General features: G+C 42.9%; 1 protein-coding gene across 1 annotated transcript; it reads left to right on the forward strand.

Annotated features, from left to right (window-relative positions):
* Positions 1 to 26: 26 nt before the first annotated feature.
* LOC306668888 (uncharacterized protein) lies at positions 27 to 20,860 on the forward strand (the record flags this gene model as incomplete). Its single annotated transcript, XM_079152634.1, has 5 exons — positions 27 to 77; positions 122 to 2,294; positions 4,594 to 4,762; positions 15,252 to 15,338; positions 20,747 to 20,860. The coding sequence occupies 2 exons, from the start codon at positions 27 to 29 to the stop codon at positions 1,085 to 1,087; spliced, it is 1,017 nt and encodes a 338-aa protein (XP_079008760.1). The 3' UTR covers positions 1,088 to 2,294; positions 4,594 to 4,762; positions 15,252 to 15,338; positions 20,747 to 20,860.
* Between the last annotated feature and the right edge of the window lie 2,246 nt (positions 20,861 to 23,106).

Raw genomic sequence — 23,106 nt, forward strand, 5'->3', positions numbered from 1 at the left:
AGGCAGCGAAAAGCGGGGCGCAGCGGATGTGTCCACACTCCCCACACGTGCCCGCCTGGGGCTCTGTAGTCTCTCAGGTGAGCCCAGCGCACACGCCCCCTACCCGAATTGTACTGTCTAGACTACGGGGCACACCACTCCCAACATAGCCGCCCCCAGCCCAGTTGGATGGCGCGCGGCTCTCTTCTCTCTGCCTGCCCGCCTCCCCTTCTCAGTCTACCTTCCGGGGGGTAAGCGAGCAAAGAGGTGCGCCCCTCCTGCAACCGCGCCTGCCACCTCCCCTCCCGCCCGCCAGGCGGCGCCGGCGCGCAGCCAGGAGGGGCGCGCGCACGCGGGGAGGAGGAGGAGAAGGGGTCCGCCGCGCAGGCGCGCGCGCGGCTTTTCCCGGGCCCGCTGGGGGCGCGCGCTGCGTCCCCTGCAAAGCGCGAGCCGGGGCGGGGGCGCCGGAGCAGAGGAAACAAAAGGCGAAGGCGGCGGCGGCGGGGCGCGCACGGGGGCGGTGGCGCAGGCCGAGTCCTGGAGTCTGGCGGCGGCGGCAGCTGAAGCGAGCGGACAGGCAGCGGCAGCAGGGTGGGCCCTTCCCCGGGCCAGACGCAAGCGGCGGCGGAGCGGCGGCGCTGCGGCCCCGGGCTCCGTGTGTTCGGAGCGGAGGAAAGATGGCAGCGGCTGCACTTCCTCTTGCACTTTCACCCCTGGGGGGAGGAGAAGGAGGGGGCGATACCAACAACACCCCCCCTCTCGCTTGCAGAAAAAAAAGAAACCGCGAGCTCGGCGTGGGGGGCCCCTGGTGCCCCCGGCCCTGCACGTGCGCGCCCGGATCCCTAGCCTGGGCCGCCCCGCTCTGCAAACTTTCCACTTTCTTTGTGCCGAGCGACCCCCCCTCACCGAACCAAGGATGCACGTCCCCCCTTCCCTATTTATACGCCCCCCCCCGCAGCTCCGCTCCCCCCGCTTCCTGCCCCCCCTCCCCACTCCCCAGCTCCGCCAATGCAAGAGCAGCTTGAGCCCCCGTCGGCCCCCGCCTACCCACCCCGCCCGCGGGGCCGGGGGCTGCAGTCTCAGCCCCCCCGGACCAATGCAAACGTAGCGCCGAGCCAGCAAACCAGCTCCTACTGCCCCTCCCCTGCCCGCAGAGAGTGGCGGCGAGCGGGCGGGGGGTGGAAGGCAGAGGGTGCAGATCCGGGCCCCCCAGCCTGCGGTGAGCACCCGCAGTTCGGACGGACGTCGGCACCCTCGTAACCCCGCTTTGGTGCTCGAAATCCCCAGAACTCTCCTGTGACCGCCTCCCTGCCTCCAGCCCCGGAGAGGGCCGGGGTACTGGCCCGGGGCAGGCGAAACTGCGAGAGCCGCTTCTGCACCCAGCTCACTGACCAAAGTGAATGGGCTAGGCGCCCGGGAGAGCTGGAGAGATGAGACCAGCGGCCAGCCTCTCCCCAAACCGCCTTATGTCGAGCTTTGTGCCCCGGGGAGCGGGAAGTCACCGGCTCAGGGAAATGGCACCAATAGAGTGATGGACTAGAGCAGGGTCCCCCGCGCTTCCCAGGAGTCTCTAGGGATGTGGAGCTGCCTCAAGGGTTCGGGGAGCGCCTTCGGGCCTTCCCAAGCCCAGAGCATTCCCAGCACACGCAGCCCCTGGAGACGCCAGGCTCCCTGGCCACGGGCCCTGCCGGCAGGCCTGGACGCTTTGTCCCCTGACCGCCCCGGGATGCTACCGCGCGAGGGTTGAACACCAAGGTTGGTCTGCCGGGAAAGCGCAGGCGGCCGCCGCCGAGCCGCTAAGCTCAGATCCTGGGGCTGCAGGTATCAGGTATGCGGACGGGAAGTTCCCAGAGTTGCAAAGACGGAGCGAAGTATGTGTTCCAAACTTTCCACGGTTCCAAACTGAGCGCTTCCATTAAGAGAAGCGGTGTGTGGGGAAAAGCATTCTGGGTATTAGCATGCAAATGAACAGGCCCGGCTTCCAACTTCGCTCGGGATTCCCACCGCTGCGCACCCAGCTCGCGCCCAGCCACGCGCGCCCTGGAGGTTCCGGGCGTGGCGCGACTGGAAAACCTAAATTCGAATCCTATACCTGAGCCCTCAGGTTGTGTGTCGTGGTGCCGGTCACTTGAGCCACAGTCCAGTCAGTTTCCTAACCTGTACACCTACATCTGAGGCAGCAGCACCTGTCTCCAAGGTGATGAGAATCATGACTGCGCAGAGGCTAATTCTGGGTTCAGTCTGTGCACATTCCACCCTCCCTAAGGCATTAGTATAGGCCAAACTCCTGTTGAAGAGAATGAACGAGACTTGAGGTAGGAAATCTATACTCTTCGGTTTAAACTGTTCAGGCTAGTACCTTTACCTTTCAGCCAAAGCTTTTTGGGGGCAAATTCTGGGAGCTAGCAATTCTTGTATTCCAAAGTGCTGCTGGAGCAGCCACGAAGAAGCGGGACAGAGATATAACTATGAGCGTCCACAGTGTAACACATACTACTTTTAAGGTAGGTGTGGATATTCCCATTTACCACTGGAGAAATTGGAAGTAGACAGTGACTTGCCCAAGACCATACAGTTGGTGGTGGTACCAGGATCCCAGCCGATTAATCTGGCTGTCACTGCTCATCAGTGAACCCCATTAGTGGCTGCTATGGACTGGGAACTGGGTCTCAGTCTTTCATGCTTAAAAAACAGGATGTCATAACTTGCTGTATTCCAAAGGGTTCACCTTGTGAAGATGAACTCACAGTGCTCTGAGGAGAACGGGGAACACTCATCAGCCCTATTTTGCTATTAGGAAACCTAAGGCTGCCTAAGTGGTCTAGAATCTTTAATGATCAAAACAGATCCAGACCCCAGCCCAGAGCTTTATTCTGCATGTCACTTAGCAATTGTAATTGTTCAATGACTGGAGAATCGGCCTACGGTGACCTGTCAACTTCATTCATAACTCCTCTCCATCCTGTCCATCCTTTGGGCTCCCAAGGAATCAGTTATGTGACTTCAGGCTTCAAGTCATGCATGCAGGATACACATCTTTTTTTTTTTTTTTAGGTGAAATTCACATAACACAAAATTAACCTGAAGTATATAATTCAGCTAGACAAAATGGTGCATACCTGCAATCCCAGCAACTTGGGAAACTGTGGCAGGATTGCAATTTGAGACCTGGCTAGGCAATTTAGCAAGACCCTGTCTCAAAATCAGTTTAAAAAGGACTGAAGGGGACTGGGGATATAGCTCAGTTGGTAGAGTGCTTGCCTTGCAAGCACAAGGCCCTGGGTTCAAATCCCCAGCACTGGAAAAAAAAAAAGAAAAAAGGACTGAAGGTTAACTCAGTGGTAGAGCACCCCTAGATTAAATCTACAGTGTGTATGTGTGTGTGTGTGTGTGTGTCTCCTCTCTCACACACAGACACACACAGAGAATATAATTCACTATCTGGGCATGGTGGTGCAGTCCTGTGTAACTCCAGCAGCTCCAGAGCCTGAGGCAGGAAGATCATGAATTCAAAACCCCCTCAGCAATTTAGCAAGGTCCTATCTCTAAATAAAATGTAAGAAGGACTGGGGATGTGGCTCAGTAGTTAAGCACCCCTGGGTTCAATCCCTAGTACCGAAAAAAGAAAACTACCCATTAAAAAGTCATTCTTTATTCCCCTCTTCTCCAATCTCCTGACAACCACCAATCAGGGTTCTGTCTCTATGGATTTACCTAATCTGAATATTTTATATAAATGGAGTTATGCAACATGTGTGACCTTTGGGTCTGGCTTCTTTCTTTTTTGGTACTTGGGGTTGAACCAGGGGCATTTTACCCCTGAGTTACTAAATTACATCCCTAGTCCTCTTAATCTTGAGACAAGGTCTCACAGTTGGTGAGGGCCCCGCTAAATTGCTGAGTTTGGTCTTGAATTTGAGATCCACCTGCCTCAGCCTTCTGAGTCACTGTGATTAAAGGTGTGAGCCACTGTGCTTGGAAAAATCTGGTTTCTTTCTGTTAATATAAAGTTTTTGAGACTCATCTATCTTATAACATGTATCAGTACTTCATTCCTTTTTATAGCTGAATGGTATCTCATTGTGCATATTTTTATCTGTTCACATACTGATGGTAGTTTAGCTATTATGAATAGTGCTTCTAAGAACAGTTATGCACAGGTATTTGTTTAAGTGACAATGTCAATTTCTCTGGGGTATATATAATAGTAGTGGATTGCTAGGTCATATGATAATTCTGTTTAACATTTTGTGGAACAACCAAATTTTTGCAATGGTAGCCACACTATTTATGCTTCTATCTTGCAGGTCTTTGTATAAGTAGTTTTAAAGTGCTCAAATCTCCCCTTTTATGAATGAGCATGCTGAGACCCAGAGATGTTAAGTAATTTGTCCAAAGTCACTCAGCAGGTTCTAGAATAAAGTCAAATTTTCCAGAGTTTCTGGAATTTCAGTACTAAAACTCCCCATCCCCCAACTCCTTTAAAAGACTTGTACAACCTAAATGAGTATTCATTGATTGATTTGACAAACCTCTTCAGTTAATCATATTTATGAAGCTCTTTTCTTCTCAGCATCTGTTGAAAGAGCCCACTGCCATGTTCCCAATTTCTAGGCCACACCTTGAAAACATGCAGAGCTCACAATCCCTGAATCTGCCTCCTGCTGCTGGCCTGTCGGACCTTTTTCTGTTGCCATGGAAACCACGTACCTCAGTTTTGGCTGCACACCAGCTGGATAGCAGACTAAGCATCCTTGTCTCTCGGCAAAGGGGAGCTGTCAAGGTCATTCATTCACTACATTGATATTGATTGAGCACCTACTAAACACCAGGCTTTTTTTTTTTTTTTTAAAGATACTAGGCATAAAACAGTGAACAAGTTAGACCACAGTGGCTACCTTCAAGGATTCCAAATTCTAGAGGAGGAGACAGATAAAAACAAGAAAAAGAAGGAAGAAAAGAAAAAAGAATTTTCCTGGTTCCCCTCCCCAGTTCAAATTCTCCCATGGACCATCATCTCTAAGAGCCCAGATCAAAGTGACACCGCTCAGCTCTCAATTCTATCTTTCTTCCTTTCCTCCTTTCTTTCTTTCTTTCCCTGACTCCCAAAGTGATATGTGGATTATAGAAAATATATGAAAGCACCAAGAAGAAAAATAAAGATCTATAATTTATGAGGTACGCTGATGCACACCTGTAATCCTAGATACTCAGGAGGCTCAGGCAGGAGGATTGCAAGTTCAAAGTTAGCCTGGGCAAACTAAGGAGACCCTGTCTCAAAATAAAAAATAAACAGGGTTGGGCATATAGCTCAGTGGCAGAGCACCCAAGGGTTCCAAATCCCCAGAATGACAAAAAAAAAAGAGAGAGAGAGAGAGAGAAAGAAAAGAAAATATCTGTAATTTCACCAAGAGTTAAGTGCTACCAACATTTCTTTTTGTTCCTTTTCTCTTTATACATATAATATTTTTCTCTTTCTTTCATAAGAGATGGAATCTCTCTATATTGCCCAAACTTACCTATAACTTGCAATCCTCTTGCCTCAGTTTCTCAAGTACCTGGAGTTACAGTCATTTGCCATCACACCCAGTTGCTGCTGTTGCTGCTTCTCTTCTTTTTTGGAACATTATTGGGTCCTATTTTATATGCTGCTTTATAATATTGTCTAATAAAAATGTGTTTCCTCTCAAAACATTTTGAAGTCCCCCTAGGGCCAGAACAAGGCATTGTTAGTAATAGCAAACATTGCTGAGCACTAACTGGACCAGGCAAAATGCTAAGAGTGCTCCTGTACCATGTACACATGGTAACCTCTGTACCATGTAAGGTACCCACTCTGATGATTCCCATTTTACAGATGAAGAATGGCCAGAGGAGAAAGGGAAACCCAAAGCATGCAGCAAGGTCAGGCTGTTTTGGGACCTCTGCCTTCACCTGAGGCTTTCCCCAAACACCCAGGTGTCCATGCTTTATTGAGGACCAGATGGGAGGAGGTGAGGGAGGAAAGCCTATGAATGAGTCCTCCTAGTTTCTGCCAGGCAATAAGAAACCACCCTACTTACCTTTATCAGGCTTGCTTAGAAGGCATATGAGACCAGCCCACTTCCTTCACTCTCTTCAATGCTGCACAGTTGGCTCCCTAATAACAATAGCAATAAGACTGGTCTTTGAGCAAACTTAACACCTCAAGCAGAGACACAGCTGAGGGTTTGCAACCAGAGAGACAGAAGTTCAAGTTCCAACTTTGCCACTTTTTGAAGTTCAAGTTCCAACTTTGCCACTTTTTGACAGTGTAGTTCTGAATGAAAGATACAGGAGTTCATTTAGTCCCCACAGCCTTCCTCTGAGAGCATGATCTTTGCTCCTTTTTTACAATTTTTCTTCCCCCCCCCGCCTCCCCCCTCCCTTTTTAAGATGGGGTCTCACAATGTTGCCTAAATTGACCTTCCACTCCTGACTCAAGCTACTCTTCTACCTCAGACTCTGGAGTGCTGGGATGACAGGCACATGCCACCACACCCAGCACCACTTTTTTATAAGTGAAGTAACTACTAAGTCAGGTGGTTCATCCAAGCTTGTACCAATGGAGGGTGAAATCTAAATAAAGCTCAGGCCTCCCTGACTGTAACAGTCAGGCTCTTTCCTGAGCCTCTCTTTCACAGGCCCAACCCACCCTGACAATTGTAACTAGGAAGAGTGGGCCCTAGAAGCCCTGCTCTTTGGGCTCCATCAAGGATCCCACAGGAGGCAGAAACTTAGGAGCTCCTATCTCCAACCCTGCCTCCACCCATCTGTGCTGTGGTCTTCAGGGCTTGATAGGGCCCCTGTGGGCTGTGGTTTATCATCAACCATGTTTCCTGCCTTGTTATCACTCTCAATCAATCAGGAACAACAACAACAAAAAATACATGCACAACTACTTTATTAATTTTTGGGGGGAGCAGGTACTAAGTATTGAACCCAGGAGCACTTTACCACTGAGCTACATCCCCAACCCTCCCCAGCCCTTTTCGTTTTTCATTTTAAAGCAAGGTTTCTGCTAAATTCTTCAGACTGATCTGGAACTTCAGATGATCCTACCTCAGCCTCTTTTTTCTTTTTCTTTTTGGGTACTGGGGATTGAAGCCAGGGGCACTGGACCAGGGAGCCACATCTTCATTCCTTTTTGGTATTTTATTTAGAAACAGGGTCTCACTGAGTTGTTTAGCACCTTGCTGTTGCTGAGGCTGGCCTTGAACTTGTAATCCTCCTGTCTCAGCCTCCCAAACTTCTGGGATTACAGACATTCACCAGTGGTGCCCAGCTCTGCCTCAGTCTCTTGAGTTGCTGGGATTACAGGTGCCAGCCACCACAACTGGCACAACAATTTTATATTTTCTATATTTTATGAGAGTTTTATTTTTTTTTTTTTCTTTCTCTTCTTTTTTTTCACTCCACCCCCACCATCCGCCCCCATGCGGAGATTAAACCCAGGACCTTTCACGTGCTAAGTATATACTGTACCACTGATCCACACCCCCAGCCCCAGGATTTTCTTTTTTGTTCCTAATTAACTGAAGGCAAGAGTCAAGGTGCTTCTGGTGATATGGGGGCAGGAAACATGGTAAATCATAAACCATGGACTGCCTCTCTCTGTCTCTGTCACACACACACTAGGAAAGGCAGATTGCCAAATAAAGAAAATCAGCTACATATTACAGAGAAAGAATTAATAGCTTTAAAGTGAAAAGAGAGTCGGGAGCAGTGGCCCACACCTGTAGTCCCCAGTTCAAAGCCAAGCTTCACCAACTTAGTGAGACCCTAAGAATCTTAGTGAGACCCTGCCTCAAAATAAGAAATAAATAAATAAAAAGGGCTAGGGATGTGACTCAATGGTCAAGCTCCCCTGGGTTTAATCCCAATACCAATTAATAATAATAATAATAATAATTAGGGGGCTGAGGTTGTAGCTCAGTGGTAGAGCACTTGCCTAGTATGTGTGAAGCACTGGGTTGGATCCTCAGCACCACATAAAAATAAATAAAATAAAGGTATTGTGTCCAACTACAACTAAAATTTTTTTTTTTTTAAAAAGACAATTAAAAATATAGAATTAAAGGCTAGGGATATAGCTCAGTTGGTAGAGTGCTTGCCTCACAAGCACAAGACTCTGGGTTCAATCCCCAGCACCACAAAAAAAAAAATATATATATATATAATATATATGTATATTTTATATATAAATATATATTTTATATATAAATATAATATATAATATAACATATTATGTAAGTATAATACATTATAATATATTATATAAATATAATGTATATAATATATAAATATAATATATATATAAAATATATACGTATAGAATATATATATATATTTAGAATTAGGTAGGCCAGGCAAGGTGGCGCATGCTTGTAATCCCAGCAACTCAGATGACTGAGCTAGGTCAAACTCATCAATTTAGCAAGGCTCTCTCAAAAAAAAAAGAAGGAAAAGAGCTGGGGCTGTAGGCTGTAGCTCAGTGGTGGAGTGCTTGCCTAGCATGCGTTGAGGTGCTGGGTTTGATCCTTAGCACCACATTAAAAATAAGCAAATAAAATAAAGGCATTCTCTATGACTATAAGATTTTTTTTTTTTTTATTGTGGGGGGTGGGGGTACTGGGGATGGGAACTCATTTGGTTCCATTCCCCAGTACTATAAATAAATAATAAAATTTTGTGAAAAAGAATGCCCCATTGCACAACCCTGTGAATACATTAAATGCCACTGAATCATATTTTTTAAGTGTTTTGTTTTAGTTGTGGGTGGACACAACAATACTTTTATTTTATGTGGTGCTGAGGATGGAACCCAGTGCCTCACACATGCAACGCAAGTGCTCTACCACTGAGCTATAACCTCAGCCCTCAGTAATTCTTAATTTGTCTTTCCCACTAGGCAAAGGTTCAAATGTTGGGGACTTTTTTTGTTTTTTTACAGTATTAGGGATTGAACCCAGGACCTCTCACATGCTCTGCAAGCACTGTACCTATGTCCCCAGGCTTTTTTATTTTGTTTTTGAGACAGGTCTTACTAACTTACTAACTTGAATGAATACATGAATTTTTTTTTTTTTTTTAATTTTTAGGCCAGTACAGTAGTGTACACCCACAATCTCAGAGATTCAGGAGGCTAAAGCAGGAAGATTGCAAGTTCCAGGTCAGCCTGGGAAACTTAGATCCTGTCTCAAAACAGAAAATAGAAAGGGTTGGGGATGTAGCTCAGTGGTAAAGCCCCCTGGATTCAATCCCCAGTGCCAAAAAAAGAAAAGTAGTTCCTATTATTATGACTTGCTACCAAGGTGATCCATGAGAGCCTGGCTTGGAGGCCACTAAACTAGTCCTGAGGATTGTGGATGTAGCTCAGTGGTAGATCACTTGCCTAGAATGAATGAAACTTACCCCCACAAAAAAAAAAAAAAACAACTAGCACAGATCCTTGGGAAAAATAAAAGGAAGAAAGAGATCTTATTTTTACCATTTTTGTTGTTATTTTTTTTTAAAGGATAATTTGAGAAAATGAAGAAAAGCAGAAGGAAAAAAAAAAAAAAAAAAAAAAATCCATAGCCCAACCACTGAAACAAAGATAAAATGTTCATGCATTTTCATACAAACATTTTTTCCCATATTGATGCATAATTTTAAAATTCATAATGCTAATGAATATATACAACTTTATCTTGCTTCCTCTCCCTCCCCATGGGGAGGATCAAACTCAGGGGGCCCATGTATGCAAGGGAAGTGGGAAATGCTCTAAGACTAAGCTACATCCCCAGCCCAGTTTATCTTACTTCAATCCTACTTAAATGAACTAATGTGTCATGAATATATTGCAGTGTTAACACTGGAACTGCAGGTAGATGTGTTTGTGGGACATGTTCTTTTCACCTTAAATATTTTGTTATAGTTCAAATGTTTTATTTTTTTAAAAAATTTTTAGTTGTTGATGGACTTTTATTTTATTATTTATATGTGGTGCTGAGGATGGAACCCAGTCCCTCAAGTGTGCCAGGCAAGCGCTCTACTGCTGAGCACTCTTTAATCCCGGCCCCCCCCTTTTTTTTTTTTTTTGGTACAGGGGATTTACCACTGACCTACATCCCCATGCCTTTTTATTTTTTATTTTGAAACAGGGTTTCACTAAGTTGCTTAGGACCTTGCTAAGTGAGTGAGGCTGGCCTCTAACTTGTGATTCTCCCACCTCAGGTCCCAGAGTCACTGGGATCACAAGCACAGATGTGCACCATTATACCCAGCTGTATGTCACTCTTAATCCTCAAATTTGTATTAGTATTATTTGGAGGTTGGAGGATTTGGAAAGTATTAAAATTAATGAGGTGATGAGAGTTGAACCCCCATGATGGCTTTAGTAGATTTTGGAGGTTTTTTTGTTTGTTTTTTGTTTTTGTATAGGGGATTTAGTCCAGGGGCACTTAACCACTGAGTCACATCCCTAGCCCTTTATTTATTTATTTATTTATTTATTTATTTATTTATTTATGTGTGTATTTATTTATTTATTATTGTGTGTGTGTGTGGTGCTAGGGATTGAATCCAGGGCCTTATGCTTGCAAGGCAAGCACTCTACCAATTGAACTAAATCCTCAGCCCCTTTATTTATTATTTTAACACAGGGTCTTGACAAGTTTTTTAGGGCCTCACTAAGTTGCTGAGATTGGCCTTAAACTTGAGATCCTCCTGCCTCAGCCTCACAAATTGCTGGGATCACCAGTGTACTCTACCACACTGGGTTCAGCGCAGGCTTTCTATGGGAAACCACAGTCAAATTCTGAGTGGTAAAGTACAAAGACCCCAGCATATTTCTTTCCTGGTAGCTGGAACTTCATGGGCAAGAATGTAGTCTATCTCAATGTCTGGTGATTCTTAAACTTCTGGGGTAAGGGTCGGGTAAGAAAGAGAAGGTAGTAATTACATGAGATTCAGCGGTACCAGTCCAATAGAAACTGCTATTTTATTCTATGCAAGACACCTGGCCTTCAAATAGGCTCTTGAGCTTTACATCAAGCACAAGGATTTCTGGTTTTCTGGTTCATGGTTTGTGCTCTGAAAGAAAGACAGGACTGGGAGCTCAGACTTGGGACCAACCTGGGGTCTCTCCAATCTTTGTGATTCTAGTTAAGCCCTTTTCTCACTCTTGATTCTGCTACTTCATCTGTAAAACAAGGGAGTTGACCTAACATCAGGCCTCTCAAACTCCTGTGCCTCATGGTCCAGGGGTATGAGGGTTGACAGGGACTCCGGAACTGTAGAAGACAGCATAGTAAAGGTGCTGTCAGCGTCCAGCCAGTCATGGAAATGGTGCACCCAGTGATTTCATGTCTTTTGAGAATATAGAAATCTGGGAATCTTCCATTTTTAAATGTTTGGCAACTAGTCCACAATTTTCAAGAAACACTGTGGAGGTCAAAGGAAATAGACCAGTGAACTGGAGCTTATCACCTGAAATGGTTATTCTCAGACACATCCATTTGCCATTTTAAGTACCTGAAAATTGCTCCCCAGATTCCCCAGGTGGATCTTTCTCTGCTGCTCAGATAAACTGTCTGACCTTGGGTAGCAGGATCAGATGCTTTGAGCCTGCAAGTCATATCCCTTCACAGTAATGTTCTGAGATAGGGCCTGAGCCTGTAAAGTCCTCTGGTTAGCCTCCAAGGACTCAGAACTTTTTTAGAATTCTTAGAAAACCCCAAACAGTGAGGACTGTTGGCAGGCTTATTCAATCTATCAGACCCAGGGTGGCCAAAGAATAAATTGCAGTGAATCAGAAGTTGGATTCACAGGAAGGAAACCTAGACCAAGCCTTATGTATCATCAAGTTTAGTTCCTCCATTTTACAGACACAAATTAAGAAGTCATCTGTCCCCAATCCAGGAGGACTCAGATTCCTACACAAAGCTCAATGGTTACTAGTAAGCATGCGAAGGTAGAGAGGCCTAGATTCAAACCCTGGCTTTGTCACTTGGCACCTCCTGACTGGAGTCCTTTACTTAGATAAATAAATCTGTCCCATAATTCTTTATACATTTGCTTATGCTGTTCCTCTATTAGGAATTTCCCTTTCTTCATACTTTTCTGAAAATAAAATAAAAGTCTGGCCAGGTGTGGTGGCACATACCTATAATCCCAGTGACTCAATTCTGAAGGCTGGGGTGGGAGAAACCCAAGCTCTGGGCAAGCCTGGGAAATTTAGCAAGAACCTACTCAAAATTTAAAAGAAAATAAAAAGGATTGGGGATTTAACTCACTGGTAGAACACCCCAGGGTTCAATCCCCAGTATGGCAATAGAAGAAATAAAATAAGGGCCTTGGATTGTGGCTCTGTGGTGGAGCGCTTGCCTAACACATGTAAGGCACTGGGCTCAATCCTCAGTGCCATATACAAATAAATAAATAAATAATAAAGTTATAGTGTCCATCTACAACTAAAAAAAAAAAAATAAATAAATTAAAAATTAAATAAAAAGATAAAAATAATAGTGAGCACTCTTGAGTGTGTGTTTCTTGCTCATTCCTGTCCTGTCTCACCCACGCTTGGTTTCCCTTCTGTTATATTATGGGAAAGCATAGAGGTTCTTATCAGATATGGTTCCTTGATTTTTCTACTTCCCACTCTCCAGAACTGTGAGCCATGTAAACTTCTATTGTTATATCTACCTAGTCTGTGGTATTCTGTTAAAGCAGCAGAAAATGTACTAAAACACTGAGGAATCAGTTAAAGCTTTTTTTGGTGGCACATAACAAAGTTGCGATTATTTATTTAGTTAGTTATTTGCTGTACTAGGGATAGAACCCGGGGCTCTCTATCACTGAGCTACACCCGCCAGCCCTTTTTATTTCTTACTTTGAGACAGGCTGTTACTAAATTCCTGAGGATGGCCTCAAACTTGCATTCCTCCTGTCTCAGCCTCCCAAGTAGCTGGGACTATAGAGGTGTGCCACCACACCCAGCATGATGGCTTAATTTTAGGTGTCAACCTTATTGCATTCGGGATATCTAGAGTGATGGTAAAGCATTATTTTTGTCTATGAGGGTGTTTCTGGAGCAGATTGGCATGTGAGTCTGAGTGGGAAAAACCTGCCCTCATTATGTGTGGTTACCATCCTACTGGCTTGGGACCTGGATAGAACAAAAAAGGCAGAGAAAAGATGATGTCCCCTCTCCTGCAGTTGGGCATACTGTTCCTTTCCTGCCCTTGGACATCAGAACTACTTCATGACTTACATCAGTGATGCCTCCTACCTCTGAGTTTTCTGGACATTGGCCTCAGATTGAGAGTTATGCCATCTTTTCCCCTGGTTTTTTTTTTTTTTTTTTTTTTTTTTTTTTTTGGGTGCTGGGGATGGAACCCTGGGCCTTGTGCTTGCAAGGCAAGCACTCTACCGACTGAGCTATCTCCCCAGCCCCTTTTCCCCTGGTTTTGAGGCCTTTGGACTTGAAATGAGCCATGATACTGGCATTCCATGGTCTTAAGCTTTCAGAGAGCCTGTCATGGGACTTTTTAGCCTCTCCGATCATGTGAGTCAACTCCCCTAATGACATAACAGAGAAGTAGAAGCTGCTTTTGCTAAAAGCACTGACTTCATTTGGGCCTACCGATGCCCAAAAGGGAACTGAAAGCAGGATAAAGCTTGACATCTCTGCCTTCATTTTGTATCTGTCTTCAGATTTCTACTCAACTCTGCATGAAGACATATTAATCATTTAAGGAGTGTTCATCTAAAAACTGATAATATAAGGTTGATTAGTTCTAAATTTATCTAACTTATTTTGTCTGTCTTTAAGGCTGAGGACACCAAGATAAGAGTAATTAAGGAACATTCACCTGCCAACTTTTACTCTGGCTTCTTCCAGAACACTGGAGTGATGTCTTGAAGTCTCTAGTCATTGTCCTACACTTTCCAGGAATAGTAGAGCCTTGTAAGCAGGTCCCCAGGATGAGACTGCCTCCCTAAGCACTAAGCAGGGGTATTCATCTCATGGGATCTGAATTGCCTCCTTCCAAGGATCAGGGGTCTGGTAAACATCCTGAGCAGCAATAGAGATTACCCCCTCAAGTGATAAGAATCACCTTACAGAATTGAGGTAATGATAAACCAGACCACAGTAGGACCAAGACTGTTTAATTAAGCAAACCTTTCGACTCCTGCCCCAATTCTCCCTCTATTTAAACCTAAAGCCCATGTCAGTACCCCAAAAGCATTGCTGAGGTGCTTGATCTCACTTTGCCTTTCTGATATGGCCATATTGATTAAAGTTCCTTTTCTGCTTTTCATTATTGCTCCTTTCCTTCCTTCCTTCTTTTTCTTTTCTTTTTTTTTTTTTTTTTTTTTTTTTTTGGTGAGGGTGGGAATGGTAAAACCTCATTTGTTGGGATCCCCTGGAGTCAGGCCTCTGTCCTAAGATTCCAGTAATAATAATTTTTCCCCCATCTATCTATTATTAGTTTCTTCCCCCCCTAGCGCTGGGGATCAAACCCGGGACCTTGGGAATGTGAGGTAAGTACTCTACCACTGAGCCACATCCACAGCCCTCTATCCTCTATTGATTCTGCCTCTTTGGAGAATCCTGACAAGTATAGAAGTCAAGCCAAGTTTCCTAAGTAAAAAAGGACCTTATTTGAGAGAGACAGGGGAACCAAGGAAGGAAAGCCTTTCTCTTCAACATTTGTCTTTGACATGTTTTTCTCTGGCTGCAGACTATCCCCTCTGCTTCTCTAGTCAGAACATGCCAGTTCTCCAATTCCCCAGTTTCCTTTGTGTATTTCCAGCTGCAGAGAAAGACCAAAGCTGTTGCCAAATTCCTGAAAGGAGAACTAAATGGTTGGACTTGGGTCCACTACCACACTAAATCCAGGCAGCTGTGGTCAACGGTATAAAATCACATGATGCAAACAGATTCCAGGAACTAGCCCTCCTTTCCTCTGAGCACCCTTACTGACCTCTATAGATTGGTCTTTCTCTCTCTCTCTTTCTTTCTTTCTTTTTTCTCTTTTGATACCAGGGATTGAACCCAGGGCCACTTAATCACTGAGCCACATCCCCAACCCTTTTTTAATATTTCATTTTGAGACACGGTCTTGCTAAATTGCTTAGGACCTCACTAAATTGCTGAGGTTGGCTTTGAACTTGCAATTCTATTGCCTCAGCCTCCTGAGTTGCTGGGATTACAGGCATATGCCACCATACCCGGTTTAGATTGGCTTTTTTTTATCTCTCCCCAGATTTTGTCATGTTCCTAGTCTCAGCCACAAAAGAAACTGATTGGAACTCTAGAACCCCAGTATCAAATTCCCGGGAGAGAAAATTGGGTGAGCCTAACTCAGGTCCCTGCTGACCCTGGTGCTATCCGCTGTGGGCAGCAGAAAAGAAGGAGTCCTGTCCTGTCAAATGACTGCTCTGGTTTATCCATGGAAATGGAAGAGTTGTCAGAAAATGTGGATTATCACTAGGTTTAGTGGCACATTTCTGTAGTCCCTGAGACTTGGTTGGTTGAGACAGAAGGATTGTAAATTCCAGACTAGCCTGGGCAATATAACAAAACCCTATCTCAAAATAAAAAAATTATAAAAGGACTGGGAATATAGCTTAATGATAAAGCACCCCGGGGTTCAGTCCCCAATACATTGAAAAAAAAAAGGTGAGGTGGCACAGACCTGTAATCTCAGAGACTTGAGAGGGCTAAGGCAGGAGAATCACAAGTTTGAGGCCAGTCTCAGCAATTTAGCATGGTCCCAAGCAATTTAGTGAGACCATGTCTCAAAAATAAAAAAAATAAAAATAAAAAGGGCTTGGGCTGCGGCTCAGTGGTAAAGCTCCCCTGGTTTAAATCCCTGGTATTGGGGGGTGGGGGGAAGGAGGAAAAGAAAAGAAAATGTGGATTTTTATGGACTCTGCATACATTATAAGATAAGGGTTCTTCCTGGTGCAATTACATCATGCCATGATTGCTAACATTTTTTTTTTTTTTTTTTTTTTTTTTAGTACTGGGGATTGATCCCATGAGTGCTGAGCCACATCCCAGCCCTTTTTCAATGTTTTATGAGCCACCGCAACCTGCATGGCTGCTAAGCTTGAAAGCTTCTTCATAAATAAAGGGCTTTATGCTATCACTAAAGGCCTGGAAATACTGTGATGTCTTATCTTTTTAAGAACATCAGAATTAGAAATCTTTGTACACACTGAGTAATTTAATCTGGCTAACATAGTGAACAGTCACCTTGCTTGAGACATTGTGCTAGATCTGGAAGGTCCAAAGATGATCCAATATTCAATATAGTCTCTGCCCAGTAGTTTCTGTCCCCTTCCTCAATATTATATCAGTCAAGTTAATTTAGAAATCTGTTATCTCTGACACAGCTTGAATTGGAATTTCCATCTGACTGCATTAGGAAGCATTAAATTGCATGAATTCAGCTGAGAATTGAGATCACAGGAATTAATAATGTACTTGATCTCTGTGATATTGTGAAATATAAAGTCAGTCCTCTGTATTCATCTATTTCATATCCTTGAATTCAACCAATTTTGAGTAAAAAGTATTTGCAAAGAAATTTGCCTCTATACTGAACATTTTAAAAACCTTTTTTTGTCATTATTCCATAAACAATGCAATAACTATTAACATAGCATGTGATTGTATTAGGTATAAGTAATCTGGAAATGACTTAAAGTATATGGGATGAGCTGGGAATAGGGGTACACACCTAAGATTTGGGAGGCTGAGGCAGGAAGATCACGAGTTCAAAGCTAGCCCCAGCAATTCACCAAGGCTCTAAACAATTTAGTGAGATCCTGTGCTGGGGATGTGGCTAAGTGGTTAAACACCACTAGGTTCAATTTCTGGTACCAAAAAAATAAGAATAAAGCATATGGGATGATGTGTGTACGTTACATGCAAATACCAGGACATTTTATTTTTTTGTGATGCTGGGGATCAAACCCAGGGCCTCTTGCTTCACAGGCAAGCACTCTGCCAACTGAGCTATCTCCCCAGCCTTAGGACATTTTATATAAGGGACTTTAGCATCCACAGATTTTGGTATCCTGAGTTGGGGGTAGAGATGAGTCCAGGAAATAATCCTCTGAGGATACCTAGTGATAACCACATTTGGCTTTTGTCCTGTTTCCTTTCCTCCAATTTCTAAATACTTGGAATCTTCAAAGTGATAAGTGGTCTTTTTGTATGCTAATGAGTTAATTGTTGACTGGTAGTTCCTGGTTTGCTTCTGAATGGGGGCTGGTCACTGGAAAGATCAAGGCAGGATTAGAGGGTTAGGACATTTAGCCAGACCTCTGATCTCTGGGAAAGGGAAACAAACTGAAGGTAAATTGATCACAATGGCTGGTGATTTGATCAATTATGCAATCCCTAAAAGGACAGAATTTGGGAACAGGTTTTGGGAAGGAGGTTCCTGGAGGGTGGTGCACCCAGAGGGCATGGAAGCTCCTGGATCCTTCCCACTTGCCTTGCCTTATGTACCTCTTCAACAATGTCTTCTGTGATATCCTTCATAATAAACCAGCAAATGTAAGTGAAGTATTTTCTTGAATTCTGTGACCCACTTCAGCAAGTTACACCAATCTAAATATGTGACTGGCATCTAACAATGGGGGACAGTTTGTGTGACTGAATCCTCAACCATTTGACTCTGACAATATCTCCAGGTACATAACATCAGAATTGAATTAGAAGCTGAGCCTGGTGGTGTGCCCTTGTAATCCCAGCGACTCTAGAGGTTGAGGAAGGAGGGTGGAAAGTTGGAGGGAAGCCTCAGCAATTTAGTGAGCAATTTAGGGACACTCTATCAGAATAAAAATAAAAGTATGTAGATGTAACTCAGTAGCACCTGGGTTCAATCCCTACTGTCCCCCCCCCCAAAAAAAAAAAAAAAAAAAAAAGAATTGAATTGAATTAGAGGACACCAGCAGGCTGGTGTCTGTTCCATAGAAGATAATTGATATAATTGATCGTTTGATGTGTAGGGGACACCCCCCTCATCTGGTGTCAGAATCTTGTTATGAGAGTACAGTGAGAGAAACTGAGTTTTGCTATTCCAATATTGATCATCTCTTTGCTTGCAATCATCATTTTTATAACAATAGTATTATAAAGGCCATTGACCATGGGGAAATTAATATCCAGTAGGGATTTCCCACAGTCTTCAAGACCAGGCATTATTGAGTGGAATCTGGGTCAGAAACACTTGTGATGTTTATTTTGTTATTATGGTTTTGCTGAAAGCATGAGAGAAACAAGCTAACTTCATCTGTGGGGCAGATTTATCCTATTTGGGTACAAGTCCCTATCCTTCCTTACACTAACTGAGCCACTGTGGGGCACCCACTTTCCTTCTCTGAACTCAGTTATTGCCTCCCTAGAAAAGGGCACATAACTACAGACTAACTGCTATTTACTTCTTTGGAAAGTAGAAGATTTCACTGAGCAAGAAAAGGAAAATTTCACTTACTACCTCGTTAGGTATTGTTTGAATTAACTACAGAGAGTATGTTTGTCTTATGGGTTTTTATGTGTTTGATGCTAGTGTTTGAACCCAGGGCCATGTGCATGCTAAGCACATATTATATCTAACACTAAGCTACACCCCAGTCCTTATGTTATGATTTTTAAAACAAGTTTTTAAAACCCAAACTAGAATGGACAAAGGCAAAATTAAGAAATTCAGTCATCAGCTTTTAAGATGTTGTCATTTAATATTATCTTGTACTAAAACTAAGCAAATGTTACTGCTGTCTCAGCTAGGTTTTTTTCACACTCAGCAGCAGAAATCCTAGGATTTTTCTTTTGGCTGCACCTGTAAATGGCTATATCATTAACAGAACCCAGTGCAAAATGAAAATTCAAGGCCCCTTTTTATGAAAAGCAGGGGGGTGGCGGCAGAAAGTGCTGACAAAATAATAACATATAAACATTTTTACTTTCTTCTGTCGTCTCTCCCTGGACTTCTCATGGCATTTTTAATTTGCTATTTAATTTCATTCTGATTAAAGAAAAGTAAAATTATTAGCATAAATATTTCCTTTATTTAAAATTTTAATTGGTACTGGAGACTGAAAATGGGGGAACTTAACCACTGAGTCACATCCCAACCCCTTTTATTTTTTATTTTGAGTTGGGGGTCTCACTAAGTTGCTTAGGGCCTCCCTAAGTTGCTGAGGCTGGCTTTGAACTTCTGATCTTCCTGCCTCAGTCTCTGAGTCACTGGAATGATAGGTGTGTTCTACCACACCTGGCTCTATTCATATTTATACCATTGTATATCCTTGGTTTTCAGTGTCAATATTAGAGAATTTAACTTGTATGTGGAATCACCAAATTTGTGTTTGGTAATTTGCATCTGTATTTTGTTTTTGCTAGAACAATGGAAATGCTGCACAAAACAATCGCTTTTTAAATTTTATTTATTTATTTATTTATTTGTTTTTGTATTTATTGTGTTAGGGATGGGATTGAACTCAGGACCTCATACATGCTAAGCACACCCTTCATCACTGAGCCACACCCCCAGTCCCTAATTTCATATCTTGATATGTGAATATTCTACCCAGGGCTTTACACATGCTGCCTTTGAGCTATATTCCTAACCCAGTTCCCTGATGAATAAGGAAGGACTGAAAGGAAAAGAAACTACTGGTCATGTAATTTTTTCCTTTCCTTCTGTCATTGTGTTCAGTGTAAGTGGCTAGTATAGGGAAGATGATAGGGTTCCTTGGTGGTGTGTGTGTGTGTGTGTGTGTGTGTGTGTGTTGTTTTGTTTTCTTTTTCTTCTTATATGGGGATCAAACCTAGGGCCTCACACATACTAGGTAAGCACTCTACCACTGAGTTACAGCCTCAGGTCTTTTTTTTTTTTTTTTTTTTTGAGACTGGGACTCATATCCAGCTCAAACTTCTGATCCTTCTGACTCAGCCTTTTGAGTAGCTGGAATTATAGGTGTGTGCCACCATGCCAGGTGGTCACTTATGTTTCTTAGAAGCCATTACTTTCTTTGTTCAAACCAAGGTCTGATTCAAATGGAAGACTTAGCTCCTCTGGGGCTGCCAATGCCCCCTACCTCTCAGTTTTAGAGTAACCCATTGTTCTAGTCTATTGGCACTACCATAAGAAAATACTTGAGACTTGGTAATTCATAAAAAAACAAATTTATTTCTTGCAATTCTGGAGGCTAGGAAGTTCAATATAAAGCTCCTGTAGGTTTGGTTTGTGGTAAAGGCATTGGGGAATTTCTTTCAAACGTGTTTCGACCTTGTTTTTTGTTTTTGTTTTTGTTTTTGTTTTTTGAGTACTGGGGATTGAACCCAGGGATGCTCTACCACTGAGTTGTATCCCAGCCCTTTTTATTTTTTATTTTGAAACATGGTCTCCCTAAATTGCCCAAGGCGACTTCATTACAAAAGTGCATCGCTGCGCCTGGTTTAATCTTGATAATTGTGGGGAGTACTTGAGAGAGATTTTGTGGAATACCCCTCTATTGGGTTTTGTCTGATATTTTCTCATGATTGGACTGGGATTATGGGTTGTTGTTTTTGGTAGTGGGATTGAACCCCGGATGCTCTATGAAGGACCTACATTCCCTTCCCTTTATTTTTATTTCTTTGAGTTTTTTTTGAGGAGTCGGAGGGAGGTGCTGGGAATTGAACACAGGAGTACTTTATCATTGAACTGCATTCCCACCCCTTTTAAATCTTTTGAGACAGAGTCTCAATAAGTTACCCAGATCAGCCTTGAACTTTCAATCTTTTTGCTTCTGCCTTGGGAGTAGCTGGGATCATACGCAAGTGTCACCACAACTCACCTGATTATGGATTTTGAGAGGAAGATCACAGAGGTAAAGTTCCATTTTAATTATTTCATATCAAGAGTTCATACTGTCTACATTATTGTGTATATTAGCTTTCTATCACTGTGATAAAATACCTGAGATAATCACCTTAAAAGATGGAAAAGTTTATTTTGTCTCATGGTTTTGGAGGTTTCAGTACATGATTAGTTAGACCTGTTGCTTTGGGCCTATGGCATGATACTACATGATGTCAAGAATGTGTGTTGGAGGAGGCCTTTTCTCTTTATACAGGCAGGAAAAAAAGAGAGAGCCAGGAAAGGTCATGGGTCCAAGTATCTCCTTCAAGGGCATAACCCCAACGACCTAACTTCCTTCCACTAACCCCGACTTCAAGTAGTGCCACAGACTTGGGACCAAGCCTAGTGGAACTTTTGGGAACATTCAAAGTTGAAATGATAGCAATGATTTATCATTGTTGATGTTAGATAGTGTTTGTCAAATTTCTTTGTAAAGTAACTCACCCCCATTCACTCTGTGTTCTCTCTCTCTCTTTCTCTCTCTCTCTCTCTCTCTCTCTCCCTCTCTCCCTCTCTCTCTCTCTCTACCCCCCCTCCTTTGTCTCACTCTTTTATGGTACTGGGGATGAACTCAGGGACATTTTACCACTACATCCCCTGTCCTTTTTATTTTGAGACAGAGTCTTACTTAATTACTAAGGACCTAGAACCTGCAATTCTCCTGTTTCAGCTTCCTGAGTCACAGGGTTTTCAGGCATGTACCATTGCTCCTGTCTCACACTGTACACTTTAGAAGTCACTTTATAGGGCTGGGCATGGTGGTGCATGCCTGTAATCTCAGACTCAAGATGCTGAGGCAGGAGGATCAAGTTTGAGGTCACCTCAGAAATTTAGTGAAACCCTTAGCAACTTAGTGTGACCCTGTTTCAAAATAAAAATAAATAAATGAATAAATAAATAAGGGCTGGGGTTATAACTCAGTGGTAAAACTCCCAGTTCAAACCCCAGTACCCTGCCCCTTGCGAAAAAGTCACAACGAAGAACCTTATATTGGGGACTCATATTTCTTGAAAGGTAGAGTATCTGTATGAATCATTTGGAATTCTTCCACACGGGAGATTTGTCTCTTCTCTCATTTACTTATTCAATTATTTATTTTTTTGCAGTGCCGGGGATTGAACACAGGGTCTCACGCATGGTAGGCAAGCACTCTACCACTGAAGCACATCCTTTGCTCTTTTTAGTTTATTTTGAGGCAGGATTTCCTTAAATTGTCCAGGCTGGCCTTGAATTTTCCATTCTCCTGCCTCAGCCTACTGAGTAGCTGGGATTACAGGTGTGTGCCACCATGCCTGGCTATTCAATTACTTATTTTAATCAGTGTGGACTCATGGATATTTATTACATATACTTTAGATTATAACCCAACACTTATTTATCTTGTTGCTTAAAATATTCCAGTTTTAGCTCTTGGGAGTTTGAATACAGGATTTTATATGTGTTTGTGTTTTTACAAATATTAATAAAAACTGTACATATAAATTGTTTTTTCACCTAAAATAGAATAACATGTATATCCTTCCTGGTAACAAAATAAAGACTTTATTCTGCTTACAAATTATGTAATATACCATATTGGTATATTACTATCATTACTATATTCTATCATTCCCCTACTGAAGGACTTCAGCTTGTTTGTGCATTTTTTTTTTGTACAAGCAATACTGCCATAACCATTGTTTTACTAATTCAGAAATTACAAGATAGATTTCCCAAAATGTGAATGCAGAGTCTAAGGGCACAAATGTTTTAAGTTTTAGTTAATATTATCGTTCTTTTCCAATAGGATTGTTAATAATTTAACCTCATAATGGCAAAGAATGAGAGTGCTCCTTTTCCCACATTTTTCTTTCTTTTTTTTTTTTTTTTTTTTTTTTGTGGTGCTGGGGATTGAACCCAGGGCCTTGTGCATGGGAGGCAGGCACTCTACCAACTGAGCTATATCCCCAGCCCCTCACATTTTTCTTAATACTGATGATGACACCAATTATAATTTTTCTATGATGATTCTTATTAACAGGAGTTGTCATTTCTTCATATGATGGGAACAAAATGCTACTTTGTTGTTTCTGTAATTGGAATTTCCTAGGTAGTAGACACTTGAGGCAGTTTTCCATGTTTATTGACTATTTGGATTTCCCCTTCTTAGAATTGAGCATTCATTTCCCTTGCTCACTTCTCTATTGGATTATCTTTT

Source organism: Sciurus vulgaris (assembly GCF_902686455.1).
Source record: "Sciurus vulgaris genome assembly, chromosome: 8".
Lineage (NCBI taxonomy): Eukaryota > Metazoa > Chordata > Mammalia > Rodentia > Sciuridae > Sciurus > Sciurus vulgaris.